Genomic DNA, 17,592 nt, shown 5'->3' with positions numbered 1-17,592 from the left:
CCACCTGCAAACGGGTCACCTGATCGACCATCGATCATCCCCTCACCCCCCTGACCCGCACAATAGAACCCTCCCAAGCCAGCTCCTGTTACGCCGACCGCCTTGGGACAGAAAGCGCATGAAAGTGTTCTTTTGTGCACTGGCTTGATCTCAGGTAAAGGCACTTACACGCCTCTTTGGTCACAAACACACAAAGGCACTGGGGAAAAAAACCCCACAAACAGCTCAGTGGGTTTCAGTGCAAATTGAAATTTTTCATAATGTGGTCGTGAAAGAAGATAAGCACTATTTCCCTTTTTCTCAACTGTGTCAAATAACTTCGACTGTAAATTCATCTGAACTACTTTTTGAAGAAGTGAGCTTAACACCACAACAAAGACTTTTTTTTTTTTTTTTTACATCCACTAACTAGTCAGAACACTGAAACACTAAACAGTTATGTACTGAGCTACAACAGAATGCACCCATCGAATCCTCATTTTATATTTTTTACATTTCTGAGCAGCCAAATAGACATGTCTGACCCCCTCCTTTAAATTTTTGTCTCCGTCTTTGAAAATTCCTAAACAGATTTTTATCTCCAGCGACTCACTCACGCACAAAGTCGTCCCACAATCAGATCATGGCATGATTGAAGCCTGTGATGTGTTTAAGTGTGATGCATCGATGAGCAAATGCGACTCAACAAGAGATGCCATTCACACATTTCACACGAGAGTCATTTGCCCCAATTAGGGATGTGGTTCGACTCCTACTGACACACGCACATTCACACGCATAGTGACAATAGCCACTTTGTGCAATGTCATGGCCTGCTTAAACGTCTCGTTGCCATCCAATTTGAGCAGACAAACTAAAAACCTCTGCAGGCCGCGTAAGAGTTAAGATCAATGTGACCAAAATCTGTTTGGTTAAACGATGTAACACTACAGGCGCCTTGGTGACTATTAATGACTTTTTAATCAGGATGGCAGGTGCTAGCATGTTCATAATTGATGCCTTTTCCCTCCGTCTGATGATTATCGCATCAATAATGCAGCAGTTCAAATCAGTTCCGCTAACCTGCGTTTACAGTGCGCCACTTCAATCACAAGCACTTTCAAATGTTTGCTTTACTCAATGCAACTGCTTTTCTCACCGTTTGGTGTCAAATGGAGATGTTTATTTGTACAGCTGAGTTGACCTCTGCCTGTTTTACCCTTAAAATGTAATTATGGGACTTTTCAGATTCATTTGCATTTTCCACGAAGATTTTTCATTGTGTTTTTCATTTGAACCATCTTTTTGTTGGCTTTATGCAGTCCGCAAAAGACAGATATACAATGTAACAGCTGAACAAAATGATCAAATAAATCGAGCCTTGCTGTCACACCTCCCGAGCACCTCATAAACGTAACACTGAGGAAAACAAAGCATAGTGTTAAAACAAACAGAAAAGCAAATAAAATAAAACATAGAAAGTGATCTTAACATACAATGTTACATTAATCTATACTGGTGTAAATAAATGAAGTGCCAGGCTGCTTAAAATAATTTGTAAAATAATGTTTTTATGTAAATAACATAAATGTGCATTAATAAGTATAACTGAGTTTTTGAGCATTTAAAAAAATTGTACGTGTACTTTTGAAAGAAAAATTCTGAAAATGGCTGCTAGCTCACAGGGACTCAATATGATTTTATTTTGTTATTTATTTATGACAAAAAATAATTACATCTGCTCCGTGTATCTTTTTTTGTTGTCATACCACTGTTTGACCAAAGAGAACGCTGTGGCTCAGTCCCTCCACCCCGACTCCAATCAACCGGCTGCGGCTTCCAGTGTCTCAGTGGCGGCTGAGCAGAGCGCACTGGAGCGATTTTGTTTCTGCAACTTTGCACCCAAAACTCGCACCGGGATGCTGCTGCGAGGGGAATTTTGCCTGACACTTTTCTACCTTTTGAACGCACCTCTTCTGCAGGCCTTCAACCTGGACACCAACTATGTGATCAGGAAAGACGGCGAGCCTGGGAGTCTGTTCGGATTCTCTCTCGCCATGCACCGGCAGCTCAACCCAGAAAAACGAATGTGAGTCTCCGCAATTTTACATTTCCCTTATGCAACATTGTAACAGCATGAATATGCATATTTTCCCCTTTAAAACTATGATTAAAGTTTTTGTTGTAGCCTAAAAAGTACTTTCCATTTTGTGTGAGTTTTATTGTGATGTATGCATGAGGCGCATTGCAGGCCAAAGACAAGTGAATAAACAATGGTGACAAGTGTCATGCAAATGTGCTGTAAGGTCAAGCCGGGTGGCCTCTGGAAGAAGAGCGCCACATGTGGCTTGATTGTTTAATTGAAATGTTGGAGAATAAGTTGATTAATCTTGTAAAATGCTTCCTTGTTGCAGTTAGGAAAAAAAAAATCAATACTGCAACTCCCTTCTCACTGGAATCACTGCTCACTCACTCCATAGACTTCAACTAGTCCAAAACTCTGCTGCCTGCCTCCTTACCCACACCCGGTCCTGTGAACACATCACTCCTGTTCTTCACTGGCTCCCCATTAAGGAGCGTATCATCTTCAAGATACTCCTCCTCACCTTCAAAGCCCTTCACCACCTGGCTCCCACTTACCTATCCGACCTCCTTGTCCCCTCCCGCCCCAACCGTCCCCTCCGATCCTCCAATACTTCACGTCTGACAGTCCCAAAATCTAAACTCAAATCCTTCGGCGACAGAGACTTCTCTGGAACTCTCTCCCTCAGTCTGTCTGTGACTCACCCACACTCCCCATATTTAAGTCCCGTCTAAAAACTTACCTCTTCTCTCAAGCCTATGATCTCCCCTACCCATAACTGGGTTTCCTCTTCTTAACTTTATCCCATTGTCTCTTCCCCGTCCCCCTCCCCTCCTGTATGTCTTTGCCTTGTTCCCTGTAAGCATCTTTGGGTTTTTGAAAAGCGCTATACAAATTTAATGAATAATCTAAATTTAATGAATTATTACTAACAAATCATACAGTATTTGGGGTGTATTTAGGCCACCCATTTTCATTTGTATTCTCAAGTGTCTAGAAGACAATAAGGAGTTGTAAATTGTCCTCTGGTTGCTGAAACCTCTAAGCCAAGCCTGAGGTAGCAGTTTAAATTCTGCCAAACCTGATTTGAGGGACTATTATCATGACTTCAGCTTTCTCTTGCACAACCTTGAGGGTTCGAGAAGGCGGCGAGCATGTCAGCGTGTCGAAGCTTGCGTCCGGCTTGAGGCTGCACGCCTGCTGACCCCACAGCAGCGTGAGCGGCTAGAACGACAAGCCCTGATAACGACAGGCACTGAGATTTCACAGAGATTATTACAACCTGTGGAATTTTATCTCCGCTGATGTTGTGACTGCGGGTGGGCAACAGCAGCTCACGCTGGGTGCACACATTGGGATTCTTTTTTTTATTTTTTTTTTATAATCCTTCATTGAGCCAAAGCACCCGTGGATTCGAAAAACCTCACAGCACATACTAAACAAAAATAGGAATGAATTGAACATGAGTGTCAATGATTTTTTTTTTGTCTATATGTGCGATAGACTAGTTCACCCACAAACGGATGACTTCCGGTGACTAAAAATGAAGTGTTGAACTCTTCACTGTTGCTTCCGTGATGTCAGCGTGGTGCTTCACAGCTGGAAATGGTTGCTTGTTCCCTTAGCTGGCTCAATGAGCTTTCACTTGACTTGTCGGGCTAATTAGCCGCCGAGTCACATGAGCTCATGAATGCGGGCTGGAATCCAATCGAAAGATTTTGTAAATAGAGAAAGGAGGCAAAATTGATCAAATTTGTCTGTTTTGCTTGTCATTTCAAAAGGAGGCCTAAACACTGGATATTGTTTTATTGTGAAGAGTGTTGTTTCAAAGGTGTGCTCTTTAATGAACATATGTCCGGTCAAGTTTGTTATGAGTAAGAGCAGCTTCATTTCCGTGCACAAAAGCAGCGCAATCATTGTTTGCAGCGACTGGCACCTCGACCGCAATGACAGACCAAACATAGCTCAGCCTCGCATGTTTTTGATAACAAAATGAAGCTTGTAGAGAGAAAAAAAACCCACTGCCTCTGCTGTTTCTTTTTTTTTCTTTGCAAAGGCAGATTTGAGGTCACCAAAAAAAGATACATGCATTCATTTGGTGGAGCAAAGCACTGCTTCACTGACAAACCAGAAGGCAGTGTTGCAAGCTAATGTCAATATTAACCCTCAGTCACTTGCTAAATTCTACAACTTTTCCCAGCGGCTCTGCTTTACAAGTCTAACACTGATGTGCTTTTCCTCATCTTGTATCGCTGTTGAGTAAGCTAGCGTGGACACCCCGAGATCTTTTCAATATTATGCAAATGTCTAATAGAATTCTCCTTGTATGACATCACATGCTGCTGAAATGTCAACTTAGTAAAAAAGCTCCTGTTTATATTTGCGCAGCGTCACTGGCCTTTTGTTTGCAATTTGCTCTTACATCTCAGCGTCAGACCTCCCCCAGGCCCTGTTGGGCAACTGGTCTAGAAGATCTGTAGAACCTCAAAAAAATCATCCAAAGAGAAGAGTCCAAAAGCTAGACAGGATTTCCTTTCTGTCCCGTAAGGAAATTCCGGGCAGTGCCCAAGAAACCTTCACATACTTCTTGACTTTTTATCATCACAGATATCAAGGAGCTGCTCTTGTCAAAAATCCTCCTGCATGTTATTTTTCTGTATTGCTTATACAGCACAGCTGTGTTTCTGTTTTGCTGTACTGTGACATTGTTCGGCCAATTCTCAAGGTCATGAAAGATAAGGTTTGCCCTCAAAACTATTCAGTCAAATTCATTCTGTGTTGTTTTGGTTTGATGGCTGGAATTCGAACTGACTTAAAGTGACCCAAAAATTTTTTCTCAGGTTGTTGATCGGTGCTCCCCGAGCTAGAGCTTTGGGGAAACAGAACGCCAACATCACTGGAGGACTCTACAAATGTGATATTAACTACTCTCACGATTGTGAACGAATTTTATTTGACAGTGAAGGTAAGAATTTTTCCACATCCCGCCCAATCTCATCTGGAGGAAACCCAGCGATGGCCTCTTTATTGTGTCGATTAGAGTTTCTATTGTGCATTTGCGTTCATGCCGTGGTGTTGTCTTTGTCTAAATTTTGAAAGAGGATATCCGAGTTGAGAACAAGGAGAACCAGTGGATGGGGGTCACGGTACAGAGTCAAGGGCCTGGCGGGAAAATTGTGGTAAGTGTTTAAATAAAAAAGCCTCACGAAAGACCTTCTGGAATGAATTAAACAAAAGCAAAAATCTTGTCATCGCTTCAGACGTGCGCTCATCGCTACCAGAAGCGTTTGTTTGTGAACACGGCCCAGGAGGCCCGTGACATCACAGGCCGCTGCTACGTCCTGAGCCAAGACCTGACAATCGACGAGTCGTCGGACGAGGACGGCGGCAGCTGGAATTTCTGCGAGGGCAGGGCCAGGGGACACGAGATGTTCGGGTCGTGTCAGCAGGGTCTGGCCGCCACTTTCACCAAAGACTACCATTATCTGGTTTTTGGAGCACCTGGAGCATACAACTGGAAAGGTCTGGACACCTTTAATGGTCCGTTGGGTGCCTGTGATTAAGTCTTTTTTTTTTTCCGTCAGGCATTGTACGTGTAGAGCAAAAAAACAACACCCTTTTAGAGATGGGCATGTACGACGACGGCCCTTATGAAGTCGGCGACGAGCACGCCTTGAACCCAGAGCTCGTCCCCGTGCCAGCCAATAGCTACCTCGGTGAGACGCAAAAAAAATACATCGAATTTTCTACGATCATCTGATTGATCGAGATCGGTTGAAACGAGGAACCTGTCGTGAGGTCATCGGCTTACCCCGCCGTTAATTCTCGGATTCGTTTCACGTTTAGGATTCTCTCTGGACTCTGGTCACAGCATCACCAGGGGGCGTGGCCTAACTGTGGTGGCTGGGGCGCCCAGAGCCAATCACAGTGGTGCCGTGCTGCTGCTGAGGAAAGAGAACCACGGCTCCGCCCGACTTACTGTGGACCACACATTGTACGGGCCCGGGCTGGCGTCCTCTTTTGGTTACGACGTGGCCGTAGTGGACTTGAACGGAGACGGGTGTGTTGCATGTCCACATTAATCCGCCGGTATGAAAGTAGGCACCAGGCTACTTTCTGTTTGGTTGCTTAGCAACCAACTATGCCACCGCCGTCGTCACGTCTAAAATGACTAATATGGTATCACTTTGACCCAGTTGGCAGGACATAATCGTTGGAGCGCCCCAGTTCTACATGAAGGACAAAGACGTTGGAGGCGCCGCTTATGTTTACATCAACCAGGCGGGACGATGGCGAGGTGTCGCTCCTGTCCGTCTCAACGGGACCAGAGACTCCATGTTTGGTCTGGCGGTGGAGAACATCGGTGACGTCAACCAAGATGCTTATCAAGGTTATTTAGTGGTGCTGTTGCTTTTTTGTTGCTTTTTAACTCGATTATTGTTGCAATAAATGATTTCCCGCCTTCAACCAGACATCGCCATCGGGGCACCATATGATGATGGCGGTACGGGAAAGGTCTACATTTATCACGGATCAGTGCAGGGGATAAACACACGCCCGGCTCAGGTTGGTTTGGTTTATAGATTACACATTACAATAAATTGATCTCACTTTTTCACTCACTTTGTCACGGATATCAACTTTTGTTTTTAATGATGAGGTTTTGACATCGGAATTACTTCCAGTTGTTTTTGTATTTGATTCCAGATTATTTCCGGCAAAGATTACAACATCCGACTGTTTGGCTATTCTCTGGCAGGCAACATGGACCTGGACAGCAACTCTTATCCAGACCTCGCTGTGGGCTCTCTCTCAGACTCGGCACTCATTTACAGGTTTTTAAACATTACACTGAATTGTCTCGATTTCTTATTTTCCACTAATTTAGCTATTTTTTAAAATATTTTTTAAAATAACGCTAATCAAGAGAGAAATAATTTAGGTGAAGCCAGGCGTTAATTCGTTCAAGTATCAGGTAATTAATGCACGGCGTCCATGAGTGCGCAAGCTACTATATGATGAAGTATTTTGAAAGCGCTCAATACGTACTGATTGCTACAATTACATTTCATTCTTTTTCAGAGCAAGACCAGTCATTAGTATCCACCGAGATGTCAAAATCTCCCCACGGGAAATTGACCTAACAATAAAGAACTGTGGAAGCAACATCTGGTAAATATTCATTCATAATGGAAACTCTCTCGAGTGTCATTTTGCAAAAAGCTATTTTCTGTCTTTAGCTTCACTGTGGATGCTTGCTTCAGCTACAAAGCAAATCCGGCATCGTACAGCCCGAGAATAAGTACGTAAATCATTTTTGATTTTATTATCCGCATAGACGCTTTATTTGGTCTTATCTTGAGTCGTCGTCTTCCGCCGCAGTTATCGGCTACTCTGTGGAGGTGGACGGAATTCGCAGGAAACAAGGCTTGCTCTCAAGAGTCGCGTTCTTCAATAAATCCAACTCGGAAACGGAACACCACTTTAACGGCACCTTGGACCTCCGAGGACAAAAGCAGGAAACGTGCATTAAGATAAAAGCCAAGTTAAAGGTAAAAAAAAAAAAAAAAAAAAGATCATAAAGCATCAACATGTACACAATCTTGAACGCACGTTAGGTACATAAAAAAAAAAGATTAAAAAATTTTTGTTTTTTTGCACAGGAGAACATTAAAGATAAGATGCGAAGCATTCCCGTCGAGGTGTCGGCACAAATAGTTGGCACGAAGCGACAAAAGGCAAAGAGCGGCCTCCCGCAGCTGATGCCAATTTTGGACTCTACTCAGTCAAACAACGAAACCATCCAGGTAAAATGACAATTAATTTTTATATTAAAGTATGGAAACATTAGTGTCATCATCGTATTTTTCTTTTGTAGGTCAATTTTGTCAAGGAAGGATGCGGAAGTGATCACGTTTGTCGCAGTAACCTGATGATGGACTACAAATTGCTGTACAAGCAAAGCAATCAAGACATTTACTCGCCTTTGCCCATGTGAGTCACAGAAAGAACCTTTTTCAAGTAAAATAAAATAATCTCCCAATGAGGACCCACATTATGGGAAAGCTACCCAGCAGTCGTTCCGATTAAGTGCTTTATCTGCGCCTCAGCAGGAGGGACAACGTGTCCGTGTTTCATCTGACTTACGAGAGGAAGGACTTGGCTCTGCGGCTGACCGTCAGCAACCTGCACGGGGACGACGCCTACGAAGCCAAGCTGACTGGGTCCTTCCCCGACACGCTGTCTTATTCGGGCGTCCGCTCGCATCGCAAAACGGTGAAACGATCACCGTAATAATAATAATGAGAATAATAATAATGAGAATAATAATGAAAATAATCATAATAAAAATAATAATACAAAATAAAATAATAATAATAAAAAATAATAATAAAAATAATATTACCACTCGATTCTCCTGAAGTGTTTGTAACTTTGCCGTAGATGGACAAGCAGATCATTTGCGTGGCCAATCAAAATGGCTCCCAAGCCGAGTGTGAGCTTGGCAACCCGTTTAAGCAAGGCACCGAGGTACAAACTCACACATTACATTCCCAATGCGGCATTCTTGAAAATAGATGGCCCTTTTTCCCAATAAGGTTACATTTTACATCATCCTGAGCACCGTGGCGATGACTCTGGAGACGACAGAGATCGATATCGACCTGCAGCTCCAAACGTAAGAGCTCACCTGAAGCTCTGCCGTGTTCTGTACATTTTTCCCTGGAGTTACATTTTTCTTTTTTTTTCCCCCGACTCAGAACGAGCGTACAAGATTTGGCTAATGTGAGAATCAAAGCCAAAGTGATGGTTGAGTTGCCGTTGTCAATTACTGGGTACGTTTGCGTCCAACAGTAAGAACGTGAACACATCAAGAGGAGATTAGAATTATTTTGCTCGTCTCCATCAGGGAAGTCAACCCTCATCGGGTTTCATTCGGAGGAGTCGTGAGAGGAGAGAGCGCCATGAAGAGCGAAGAGGAGATCGGCAGTTTAGTCAATTACACCTTCAGAGTACGTTGATATGACTCAAGTCAAACTAAGATTGTCGTCACTATTATCAAGTGTTTTTTTTTTTCTCCCAGATCAACAACTTGTGGGACGCTTCCGTCAAATCTTCCCTGCACATCCAGTGGCCCAAATCCAATCAAAATGGCAAATGGCTTTTGTACCTGGTGAAAATGAATGCTAAAGAAGGAGCGCGTGACATCGTTTGTACACCAGAGTCCGAGATCAACCCTTTAAAGCACATCCAGGTAAAATTGAACACAAAGGATGTTAAAGTAATCGCTTCCTCGCTAATTCGTGAAAATGGACGTGCTTTCAGGAGAACTCTGCATTCAGGACAAAGCGGGAAATTGCACCGAAAAAAACAAAAAGCAAGACTTGGCCACTGTCAGGAAAAAATAAGATTTTGGTGAGCATTTTTTGCAGGGTAAAATTGATGCACATAGCACAAAAAAAGCTTGGTTAGCTTTAAAGTGGAACTCAAGTCATAAATGTTGAAACGTACTCTTTTCTTTTAAGGCGTGTGGGAAAGATTTGCAGTGTGTGGTGCTCAAGTGTCCCTTGCATGGACTCGACGGGTCCACTGTGGAACTCCGAGCTCATCTGTGGAACTCAACCTTTCTGGAGGTGACATTAACTATTTTTTTCAGTTTGTGGCGGAGATCGAGGGAGTGACACCGATGCACAAAATAGTTTCCCTTAATTTGCTTAATACTAGCTTGGTTACTTTCCAGCCCTGATGAAATCACCCTCATCTGGTTTTGTCTTCACTCAGGATTACACTTCTCTGTCATCCTTGGATATTATTGTGAAGGCTTCGCTGGTGCTCCACAACCGGGCCACAAACTTGATTCTGAAAACTCCTGACACCGAAGTAAGGCGCAGAAGTTGACGTTGATGACGTTGTGGCGGACTCCAATCGTACATTTCACGTTATGGCAGGTGACGCTCATGGTGTTCCCAGAGAGCGCAGTGGCCCAGTACGGTGGCGTCCCCTGGTGGATTATCGTGGTAGCTGTTCTGGCAGGAGTCTTGATTTTGGCTTTATTGGTCTGTCTGCTTTGGAAGGTGAGTGGGAGGCGTGACAATTAACATTCAGTCCAAATATGATTGGTTAATAGGGATGCACTGGTCAATGAAAAACTGTATTCATTTTTAATCAAAGAAAATGAAATGTTGAGAAATAGTGTGATTGTTGATTGATCACCCTCACCCCCCCCATTCCCTTCAGTGTGGTTTCTTCAAGAGAGCAACCAAAGAGCAGTACGATGCGGCCTATCACAAGGCCGAGATCCATGTTCAGCCTTCTGACAAAGACAAGCTCTCAGCTGAGGCCTGATTTTATGCTCTGAAAAGGTTCTAAAATAAGCAAAAACCAAAAAAAAAAAGCTCGGGCATGCGTGGCGACTAATGAACTCACCTCGGCAGCTTTAGGCTTGAAAGCGTTTATCATCTGCGAAGAAACAACCTTTTCTAAATTGCACTGATATAAAGCTTGGGTCAGCTCTGCACAGATTTAACCTGACACACATTGCACACAACCAAAACAAATTGCTCTTGTTGGCGACTTGAGTCACAAGATTGTCGTTGTTGTGGAATTGTGTCCTCTGCAGGTGCTTTAGCTGACATCGCCTTGGCTTTTGGAAACGTGCAATGAACCGCAAAAAGCATGCTTAACATTCTTCTGCCCAGCCAGTGCAACTCTTACATGTTTGTCTACTTTTTATTAATCATGTTTCTGTCCATCCAGTGTGGCTTCTTCAGACGCCCCAAGCAGGAGGACACCGTCCCCCAATATCACGCCGTGCGCATCCGGAAGGATTCTCCTCACTATGAAGACGGCAAAGTCAAACCGGATCTTTTTGAGAAGAAGCCTTGGATGACGACGTGGGTCGACAATGAAAGTTACTCTTGAGCCTTCAGGCTACCAATTAGAGACAACCTCTTGAATTGCACAATCCAATGAAGATCCAATACAAGAGCGGTAAGAACAATTATGCTCAACTATCTTTGCAAAGGCAGAATTTTTAGTACAGCTTTTTATATTGCCAGTGAAAGACAATCATTTGTGATGTCAGCTGATTTTCTCCATGTGCTCACCACATGAGTCTTGAGTCTTTCTACACTGTATAGAAGATTTTCTATATGTATCTTTTGTATATATTTTCTGCACAATGTATATTTATTTTTTTGATAAATCATGTATGATAGAGCCAAAGATGTCCAGTTTTAAATGTGAACTAGACTTAAGTGCATTTAAAAATGAATTACTGATGTGACGTAGTGGTACTCTCATTGAAGCCTTGCTGAATTTAAAAAATTATGCACAAATGGCACAGTTGACTATGTGTTGTATTTGAGGACTTTTGTAGATTTTTTTTTTTTTAAGAACAGCAATCATACCCACAGTTGACTCGCTGTGAATAAATGTGATTTTATATTTTTAAGGTAGTATGGTCACTGAAAAAATATTTTTTTGTGTGTGAATCTAAATGTCCTGAATTAGATTATTCAGGAATGTTAAATTGTGAACTGGAATAAATATTCTTAAAAATTGGAGCGACAAAGTTGCAGTTCTCTTGTGATTGAATTTTTGTTATTTTATTTTATTCATCCAAAAATATCTTAAAACATGTATTCAATATTTTGGACATTAACTTGGAACAAATTTTCTGTTGTATAAAAAAATGTTGAAAATAATGCATCCTGGTTGACAGCTGACAAAAACAAAGAGCAATAATGATGACTGCCGACAAAGACAAAAATATTTTGTCAATAAACACTAAAAAGTGTGTGTGTGCTCAGTCAAAGGTTAACCGGAATGGCTTCTCCTGCTCCTTGCGTTGGTTGTCACACAGTTTGGACACCTCCTCCACTCGTCTCTGCAGGAGAATGGAATTTTGATCGATCCACTGCAGGGAATCCATGTGGGCGTTGAGGATTTTGCAAATCTGTTGAAGCTGAGGAAATAAAAGTCAGACATTAAGTGTAAGGTCGCAAAATGTTAATTTAATTTATGAGACTTTGATATTTTGTCTTTTAAAGAGTATAATTGCAGAATTCAACAGTTCATATTTGTAAAGTGTAAACGAAATGATCGTGAGCTTTTTGTTGTGCCTGCCTTGGCCATCAGGCGGCAGTATTCCACATGTATACCAGAAATTTTCCATCTCTTTTCAACCCTAGTTAGGAGGACCGAGGTAGAATCTTACCGGGTCGCTGGTGTCGGCAGGACCGCTGGACGTGTTGAGATGCTCGATGATCTCCTTCAGGTCCTGTGACATCCTCTTGAGCTGCGCATCCACGTTCTCCGCGAGCTTGTACGTCCTCTCACGCTCCTCGTCTGCATTTTGCATGTAGATGGTGCCGCTCGGCTCTTTGACAGATTCCTCCAACGGGCACAGCAGATCCTCCAGCTCCTTCTGCTGGGACAGGATGAAGTCCAGCTCCTGGTTGAGCCTTTTCTGGTCCAGCTTCACCTTCTCCATTTCCTTGTGCAGGGATGTGATCTTCTCAGCATTCTCCACCAGCATGCGGTCCCATGCGTTGACTTGAGTGGCCTGCTGGAGGAAGTGTCTGTCTTGATCTTCCAGCTCCAGGCTCCACTTATTCAAGAGGCCCTCCAGTTGGGCATAGGTCATCACAGCAGGGGCAGTGGTGGTCGGGAGGGTGGTGGCCACTGTAACTGCGGTCGTGGTGATGACAGGTTTGAGTCCTAGCGAGAAGCTTGACGTGGTGGTTGCAGCCAGGGCGGTGGGGGCCGACACGGCGGCAGTGGTGGTTACCGCTCCGAGAGGTTTAAGTGTGAATGATATGCCTCCGCCGGCCGTGGTGGTCGTTGCAGTCGGTGCCGCCGCAGGAGTCGGAGTGGCACCGAAACTAAAACCAGACCCTGTTGCGGGGGCTGCAGCTGTTGATGCTGGGGTCGAGAACAGAGATGGAGCCACTGGGGTCACTGCAGGGGGAGCCGGGGTTGGTGAGGGTTTAATCCCCAGGGTGAAACCTCCAGCCTGTGGAGCTGAGGCCATAGTGGTGGAGATGGTTTGGGGACCCAGTGTGAGGTTAGGAGCAGCACTTGACCCAAAAGAGAAGCCACCCCCTGGTGCGCTTATTGTGGCTGTCGCTGTGGTGACTTGGACCTTGCTTCCACCAAAGCTGAACGCTCCGAATGGGAGACCTCCAGATGCATTTGTCGTGGGTGCCACTGCTGCTGCCGGTTGGGTTGGCACTGGGGTCCCAAAGGAGAAGCCTCCCCCTGCAGGCGCAGGCGTAGCCGCCGCTGCTGCTCCGGGTTGGGTTGGCACTGGGGTCCCAAAGGAGAAGCCTCCCCCTGCAGGCGCAGGCGTAGCCGCCGCTGCTGCTCCCGGTTGGGTTGGCACTGGGGTCCCAAAGGAGAAGCCTCCCCCTGCAGGCGCACCCGAGGTCAGATTGAAGCCAGACGACGACACCGCCAGTGAGAGACCTGCAGCCGGGGTTGATTGCGGAGTTGAACCTAGGCTGAAGGTAGTGGCGGTGGGGGTTCCAAATGCGAGGCTCCCACCGGCAGCGGTGCTCTTCGCTGGGGTGCCGAAACTAAAGCCGCCGCCGCCGCTCGGTGCACTACTAGCGGCGGGTTGAGTGGACGAGCCGAAGGAGAAGCCGCCACCGCCGCTGCTTCCGGCGGCTGCGGGAGTGGACGTTGTGGTCAGGCCGAATCCCGTGGCGGGTGCCGCTGGAGCGGTGGTCTTGGCGGTGCCGAAAGCAAAGCCCGTGGAAGGCTGTCCGAAGTTGAAGCCGCCACTCATTGTCGCTCACCGGACGATAGCGGCTGACAAAATGGTTCACGCACCTCGCTGCCTTTTTTGGCGGGTCACGGCTGCAACTTACTGGAAAGTTGAGGTTTGCGCTCCCTACACAGCGAAGCCTGTAATGAATAGATCACAGGTCAGTTGTCATTACAATAATGAGCGGTGATCGCAGACTAATTGCACTTCACAGTCAAAAACGTGGCTCCAACATTCGTTCCATCGTCACACAGTAGGAGCTGTATGCTATTGCTATCGGAAGTGACGACATACACGACCGCTTCCTTTTTCTGTTTCTTCTTTGGATGTGCTGTAATTTCTAAAAGTAGTTTGGTCATTTTTTTTTGGTCTTTTTTTTTTGGAACTGCCACGATTCCGCGAATTCACCTATTCATGATTTCCCTCTTAATATTTTTCATTGTAAAGGCTCACGCCCAGACACTCCACACATTGACCAGCCGATTTGAATCAGCGTTCAAATAAAAGTCTTGAAAAGTGTCATATAAATCAAAAAATTATTATTGCCTATTTGAAGAATATCATAACAATACTCATAAGAACGATTAAAACAAACGCAAATGAAAAAAGCAAGGATTGGCAAACCAAGCTGGGAAGTGTACTATCTTTACGCCACTTAGTATCTTTGGGACGTTTGCTGCGTACATACGCACTATCAACTTGCAGATTTCCATGTCTCCCTCAAGTAATTACTTATTAAATGCGAAACTCGAGTCATTAACAGGGACTATGAGGCGTGCTCACATTTCACCAAACGACACGACAGCCATTTTAAGATGTTGCTTTCCACAGTATTTTTGTGACAGTATCTCGCTAGCAATGCAGTGAATGCAGGTAGATTAGCACACTGTTAGCCGACTCTACTGCGAGGCCCCGGACGGACGACACTGGAGGACAACCATGAGACTTTTAAGGTTTTTGCGGAGCAGCGTGTCCATAGGGAAGGACATTGACTATTATTCCAAATTCTCACCCTCCCCTTTGTCTATGAAGCAGTTTCTGGATTTTGGTAAGAAATGAAAACGTCACGTAACCTGTCTGACAATATTTACAATGCATCTTCGTGGAGGTTCTCGATTTACGACGGGCGACTTGTGCAAGACTTGTGTATTTATGAAGTGGCCAGTGTGTGTAATATGTATCTCCCTCAACCCAGGTTCCGAAAATGCTTGTGAGAAAACGTCCTTCACCTTTCTCAGGCACGAGTTACCTGTGAGGCTGGCAAATATCATGAAGGAGATCAACTTGTTGCCAGATAACTTGCTAAGAACACCATCTGTGCGTCTGGTTCAGAGCTGGTATACACTTTTGGATTTGAGATGGCCCTAAATAAATGACATTAAACTTATTGTGCCTAAATAATTTACTAATTGTTTTTTTTCTACCTGCAGGTATGTTCAAAGTCTCCAGGAGATCCTCGAGTTTAAAGACAAAAATGCAGAAGATGACAAAGTCACATATGAGTATGTTATTCTGTGGATTTTATTTTTCCTCGCAACTGGCCATGTCTCATGCAACACACATGTCCTCCATCAGTTTCACAGATGCGGTGATTAAGATTCGGAATCGTCACAACGACGTCATCCCGACCATGGCTCAGGGTCTCGTGGAGTACAAAGACACGTACGGTACCGACCCAGTGGTTAGCCAGAACGTGCAGTACTTTCTGGACCGGTTCTACATGAGCAGGATCTCAATTCGCATGCTGCTCAACCAGCATAGTAAGCATTTATTTTGATTATTTTTTTAGCCTATGTATCTTGTAAGTTGAACATTTTGAGTATATGTGTGTTCCCAGCGCTCCTTTTTGGTGGCAAAGTGAAGGTCAATCCAGCACACCCCAAACAAATTGGCAGCATTGATCCACACTGTCGAGTGAGTGAGGTTATAAAAGGTATGCGCAATTTAATGTAAAAAAAAAAAGCTCCTAATGTTTAGTAATGCTTTCACTTAAGTCATGAATTTTATTTTCTCTTTTAGATGCCTATGAAAATGCAAGAAACCTATGTGACAGATATTACATGAACTCTCCTGAGCTCACACTAGAGGAATACAATGGTAACTATATTAAAAATAAAATTGTGGTTTTTGTTGGTCTTTGGTATTGATAATCAGTGGCTTGTCCTGACAGTCAAAGATCAGGGGAACCCCATCTCGATGGTCTACGTTCCATCCCACTTGTACCACATGGTGTTTGAACTGTTCAAGGTAAGATCTGCTTTTTGAAAGGCACTCATTGGCAAATTTTAGCCAAACGCATCTCTCCTGTATCCACGTGTCCGTAACGTGTTCTGCGTGTAGAATGCCATGCGCGCCACCATGGAGCTGTACGGAGACTCCATGGATCATCCTCCGGTTCGCGTTCAGGTTGGTCTGGGAACTGAAGATCTGACAGTCAAGGTGAGCGATCGCGGAGGAGGCGTTCCCCTGCGTAAGATCGACAGGCTCTTCACGTACACGTACTCCACGGCTCCGCCACCGAGCATCGACGGGTCCCGGGCTGCTCCTCTGGTGCGTCATCTTTGGGTCCAATCAAAAGTGCCAGAAAGTTTCACAGAGTAATCTAACTGAAATGTTTCCACGTAGGCCGGTTATGGATACGGCTTACCCATCACTCGACTTTACGCCCGCTACTTCCAAGGAGACCTCAAGCTGTACTCTCTCGAGGGCTATGGGACTGACGCGGTCATTTACATCCGGGTAAAGTCCTCCTTCCATCTGGGTTCACGTCTCGCAAGTCGCACTTGTGTCCCGGCTGCTCGTCTTATGCTTGTGTTTCCTCTCAGGCGCTGTCCACAGAGTCCATCGAGAGGCTGCCGGTGTACAACAAGTCGGCGTGGAAACACTACAAAACGATACACGAGGCCGATGACTGGTGCATTCCCAGTCGGGAGCCTAAGGACATGACTACCTTTCGGCGGTTCTAGAAGAGAGCTGAGTGCTATCCTTAGCCAAGTGTCTTGATAGAAAGTGTGCCCCCCCCCCGTAATAATCAAGGTTATCAAAATAATTCCCAAATGGTTTTAAAGCTGTTTAAGTATTTATTCGATATCAGGGATACGTCCCTGATAACAGAATCAGCGCACGGACCTAAATCTGGAGATCAAGGATATCGAACATATGCTCGAACTGGTTTTCCTAAGTTTGTGTGTCTTATGTGCAATTACAGATTTTTATTTGTACAGTCAGAATCATGTCATTTCAGAGAACCTTTTTTTTTTTAGGTTTTTGATTGTTTTAATTTGTTCATTTTAATTGACTAACTTTTTATTTTATTTCATTGTTACATTTTAGGTAACAGATCTCTGACATGTTACGGTGGTTGGTTATGTTAAAAACTAGAATCTATGCAGGGTTCAAAGATTTTCTGTTATGTTCAACACTAAATGTGTCATTGAGTTACCAATGTCTCCCCCTTTCCATGTTTTCCATGTTCTCACTGTTACAAAAAGTTGGTACGACATGTTTTTAATCAACATTGTGGTTTTCGACATCCACTTGGTTCTGCTGCTTTTACATTATACTTTTTTTTTTCAGAGCAAAATGTTTCAACTCCAGACTTTCCATGTGTTCTCTCTTTGAAGCTGGCAACAAAACTTTAAAACCTTAAAAAGCTGGTGTAAACAAATAGGATACATGCATTTACTTTTCAATGTTACAAGTAATAAAATGCAGTTTTTTTCCCCATTGAGTATGAATTTTATTTTTGGAAAGAAATGCC

General features: G+C 44.2%; 3 protein-coding genes across 9 annotated transcripts; 2 read left to right on the top strand and 1 right to left on the bottom strand.

The window, feature by feature from the left end:
* Positions 1-1,808: 1,808 nt before the first annotated feature.
* Positions 1,809-11,629, top strand: itga6a (integrin, alpha 6a). 4 transcript variants are annotated; one of them, XM_037240389.1, is made up of 26 exons: positions 1,809-2,068; positions 4,903-5,027; positions 5,162-5,241; positions 5,323-5,584; positions 5,647-5,778; positions 5,909-6,122; positions 6,259-6,452; positions 6,534-6,628; positions 6,770-6,897; positions 7,145-7,234; positions 7,303-7,364; positions 7,445-7,614; positions 7,726-7,869; positions 7,941-8,056; positions 8,173-8,338; positions 8,507-8,593; positions 8,662-8,741; positions 8,824-8,898; positions 8,973-9,075; positions 9,147-9,317; positions 9,389-9,478; positions 9,589-9,696; positions 9,845-9,943; positions 10,012-10,137; positions 10,301-10,425; positions 10,820-11,629. In XM_037240389.1, the coding sequence occupies exons 1-25, from the start codon at positions 1,899-1,901 to the stop codon at positions 10,406-10,408; spliced, it is 3,195 nt and encodes a 1,064-aa protein (XP_037096284.1). In that variant the 5' UTR covers positions 1,809-1,898; the 3' UTR covers positions 10,409-10,425; positions 10,820-11,629. The 4 variants fall into 4 exon arrangements, with proteins under 4 accessions (XP_037096284.1, XP_037096283.1, XP_037096282.1 ...); XM_037240390.1 differs by having other exon boundaries at positions 1,810-2,068; positions 8,176-8,338; XM_037240388.1 differs by lacking the exon at positions 10,301-10,425 and having other exon boundaries at positions 8,176-8,338.
* A 25-nt stretch (positions 11,630-11,654) lies between these two features.
* nup62l (nucleoporin 62 like) lies at positions 11,655-14,131 on the bottom strand. 4 transcript variants are annotated; one of them, XM_037240450.1, is made up of 4 exons: positions 13,652-14,131; positions 13,532-13,603; positions 12,282-13,474; positions 11,655-12,029 (listed from the first exon to the last, which is right to left on the bottom strand). In XM_037240450.1, exons 1-4 carry the CDS (start codon positions 13,851-13,853, stop codon positions 11,871-11,873), a joined length of 1,626 nt encoding a protein of 541 aa, XP_037096345.1. In that variant the 5' UTR covers positions 13,854-14,131; the 3' UTR covers positions 11,655-11,870. The 4 variants fall into 4 exon arrangements, with proteins under 4 accessions (XP_037096345.1, XP_037096344.1, XP_037096343.1 ...); XM_037240449.1 differs by having other exon boundaries at positions 12,282-13,336; positions 13,403-14,131; XM_037240448.1 differs by having other exon boundaries at positions 13,532-14,131.
* Positions 14,132-14,485: 354 nt separating this feature from the next.
* pdk1 (pyruvate dehydrogenase kinase, isozyme 1) lies at positions 14,486-17,562 on the top strand. The gene is made up of 10 exons (XM_037240475.1): positions 14,486-14,880; positions 15,028-15,169; positions 15,263-15,334; positions 15,408-15,592; positions 15,670-15,765; positions 15,852-15,929; positions 16,003-16,079; positions 16,173-16,382; positions 16,458-16,571; positions 16,658-17,562. The coding sequence occupies exons 1-10, from the start codon at positions 14,772-14,774 to the stop codon at positions 16,796-16,798; spliced, it is 1,224 nt and encodes a 407-aa protein (XP_037096370.1). The 5' UTR covers positions 14,486-14,771; the 3' UTR covers positions 16,799-17,562.
* The last annotated feature ends 30 nt before the right edge of the window (positions 17,563-17,592 follow it).

The sequence above is a fragment of the Syngnathus acus genome, chromosome 21 (assembly GCF_901709675.1).
Source record: "Syngnathus acus chromosome 21, fSynAcu1.2, whole genome shotgun sequence".
Classification (NCBI taxonomy): domain Eukaryota; kingdom Metazoa; phylum Chordata; class Actinopteri; order Syngnathiformes; family Syngnathidae; genus Syngnathus; species Syngnathus acus.
Note: the sequence above shows the minus strand (reverse complement) of the source record. Positions and strands in the feature narration are given on the sequence as shown.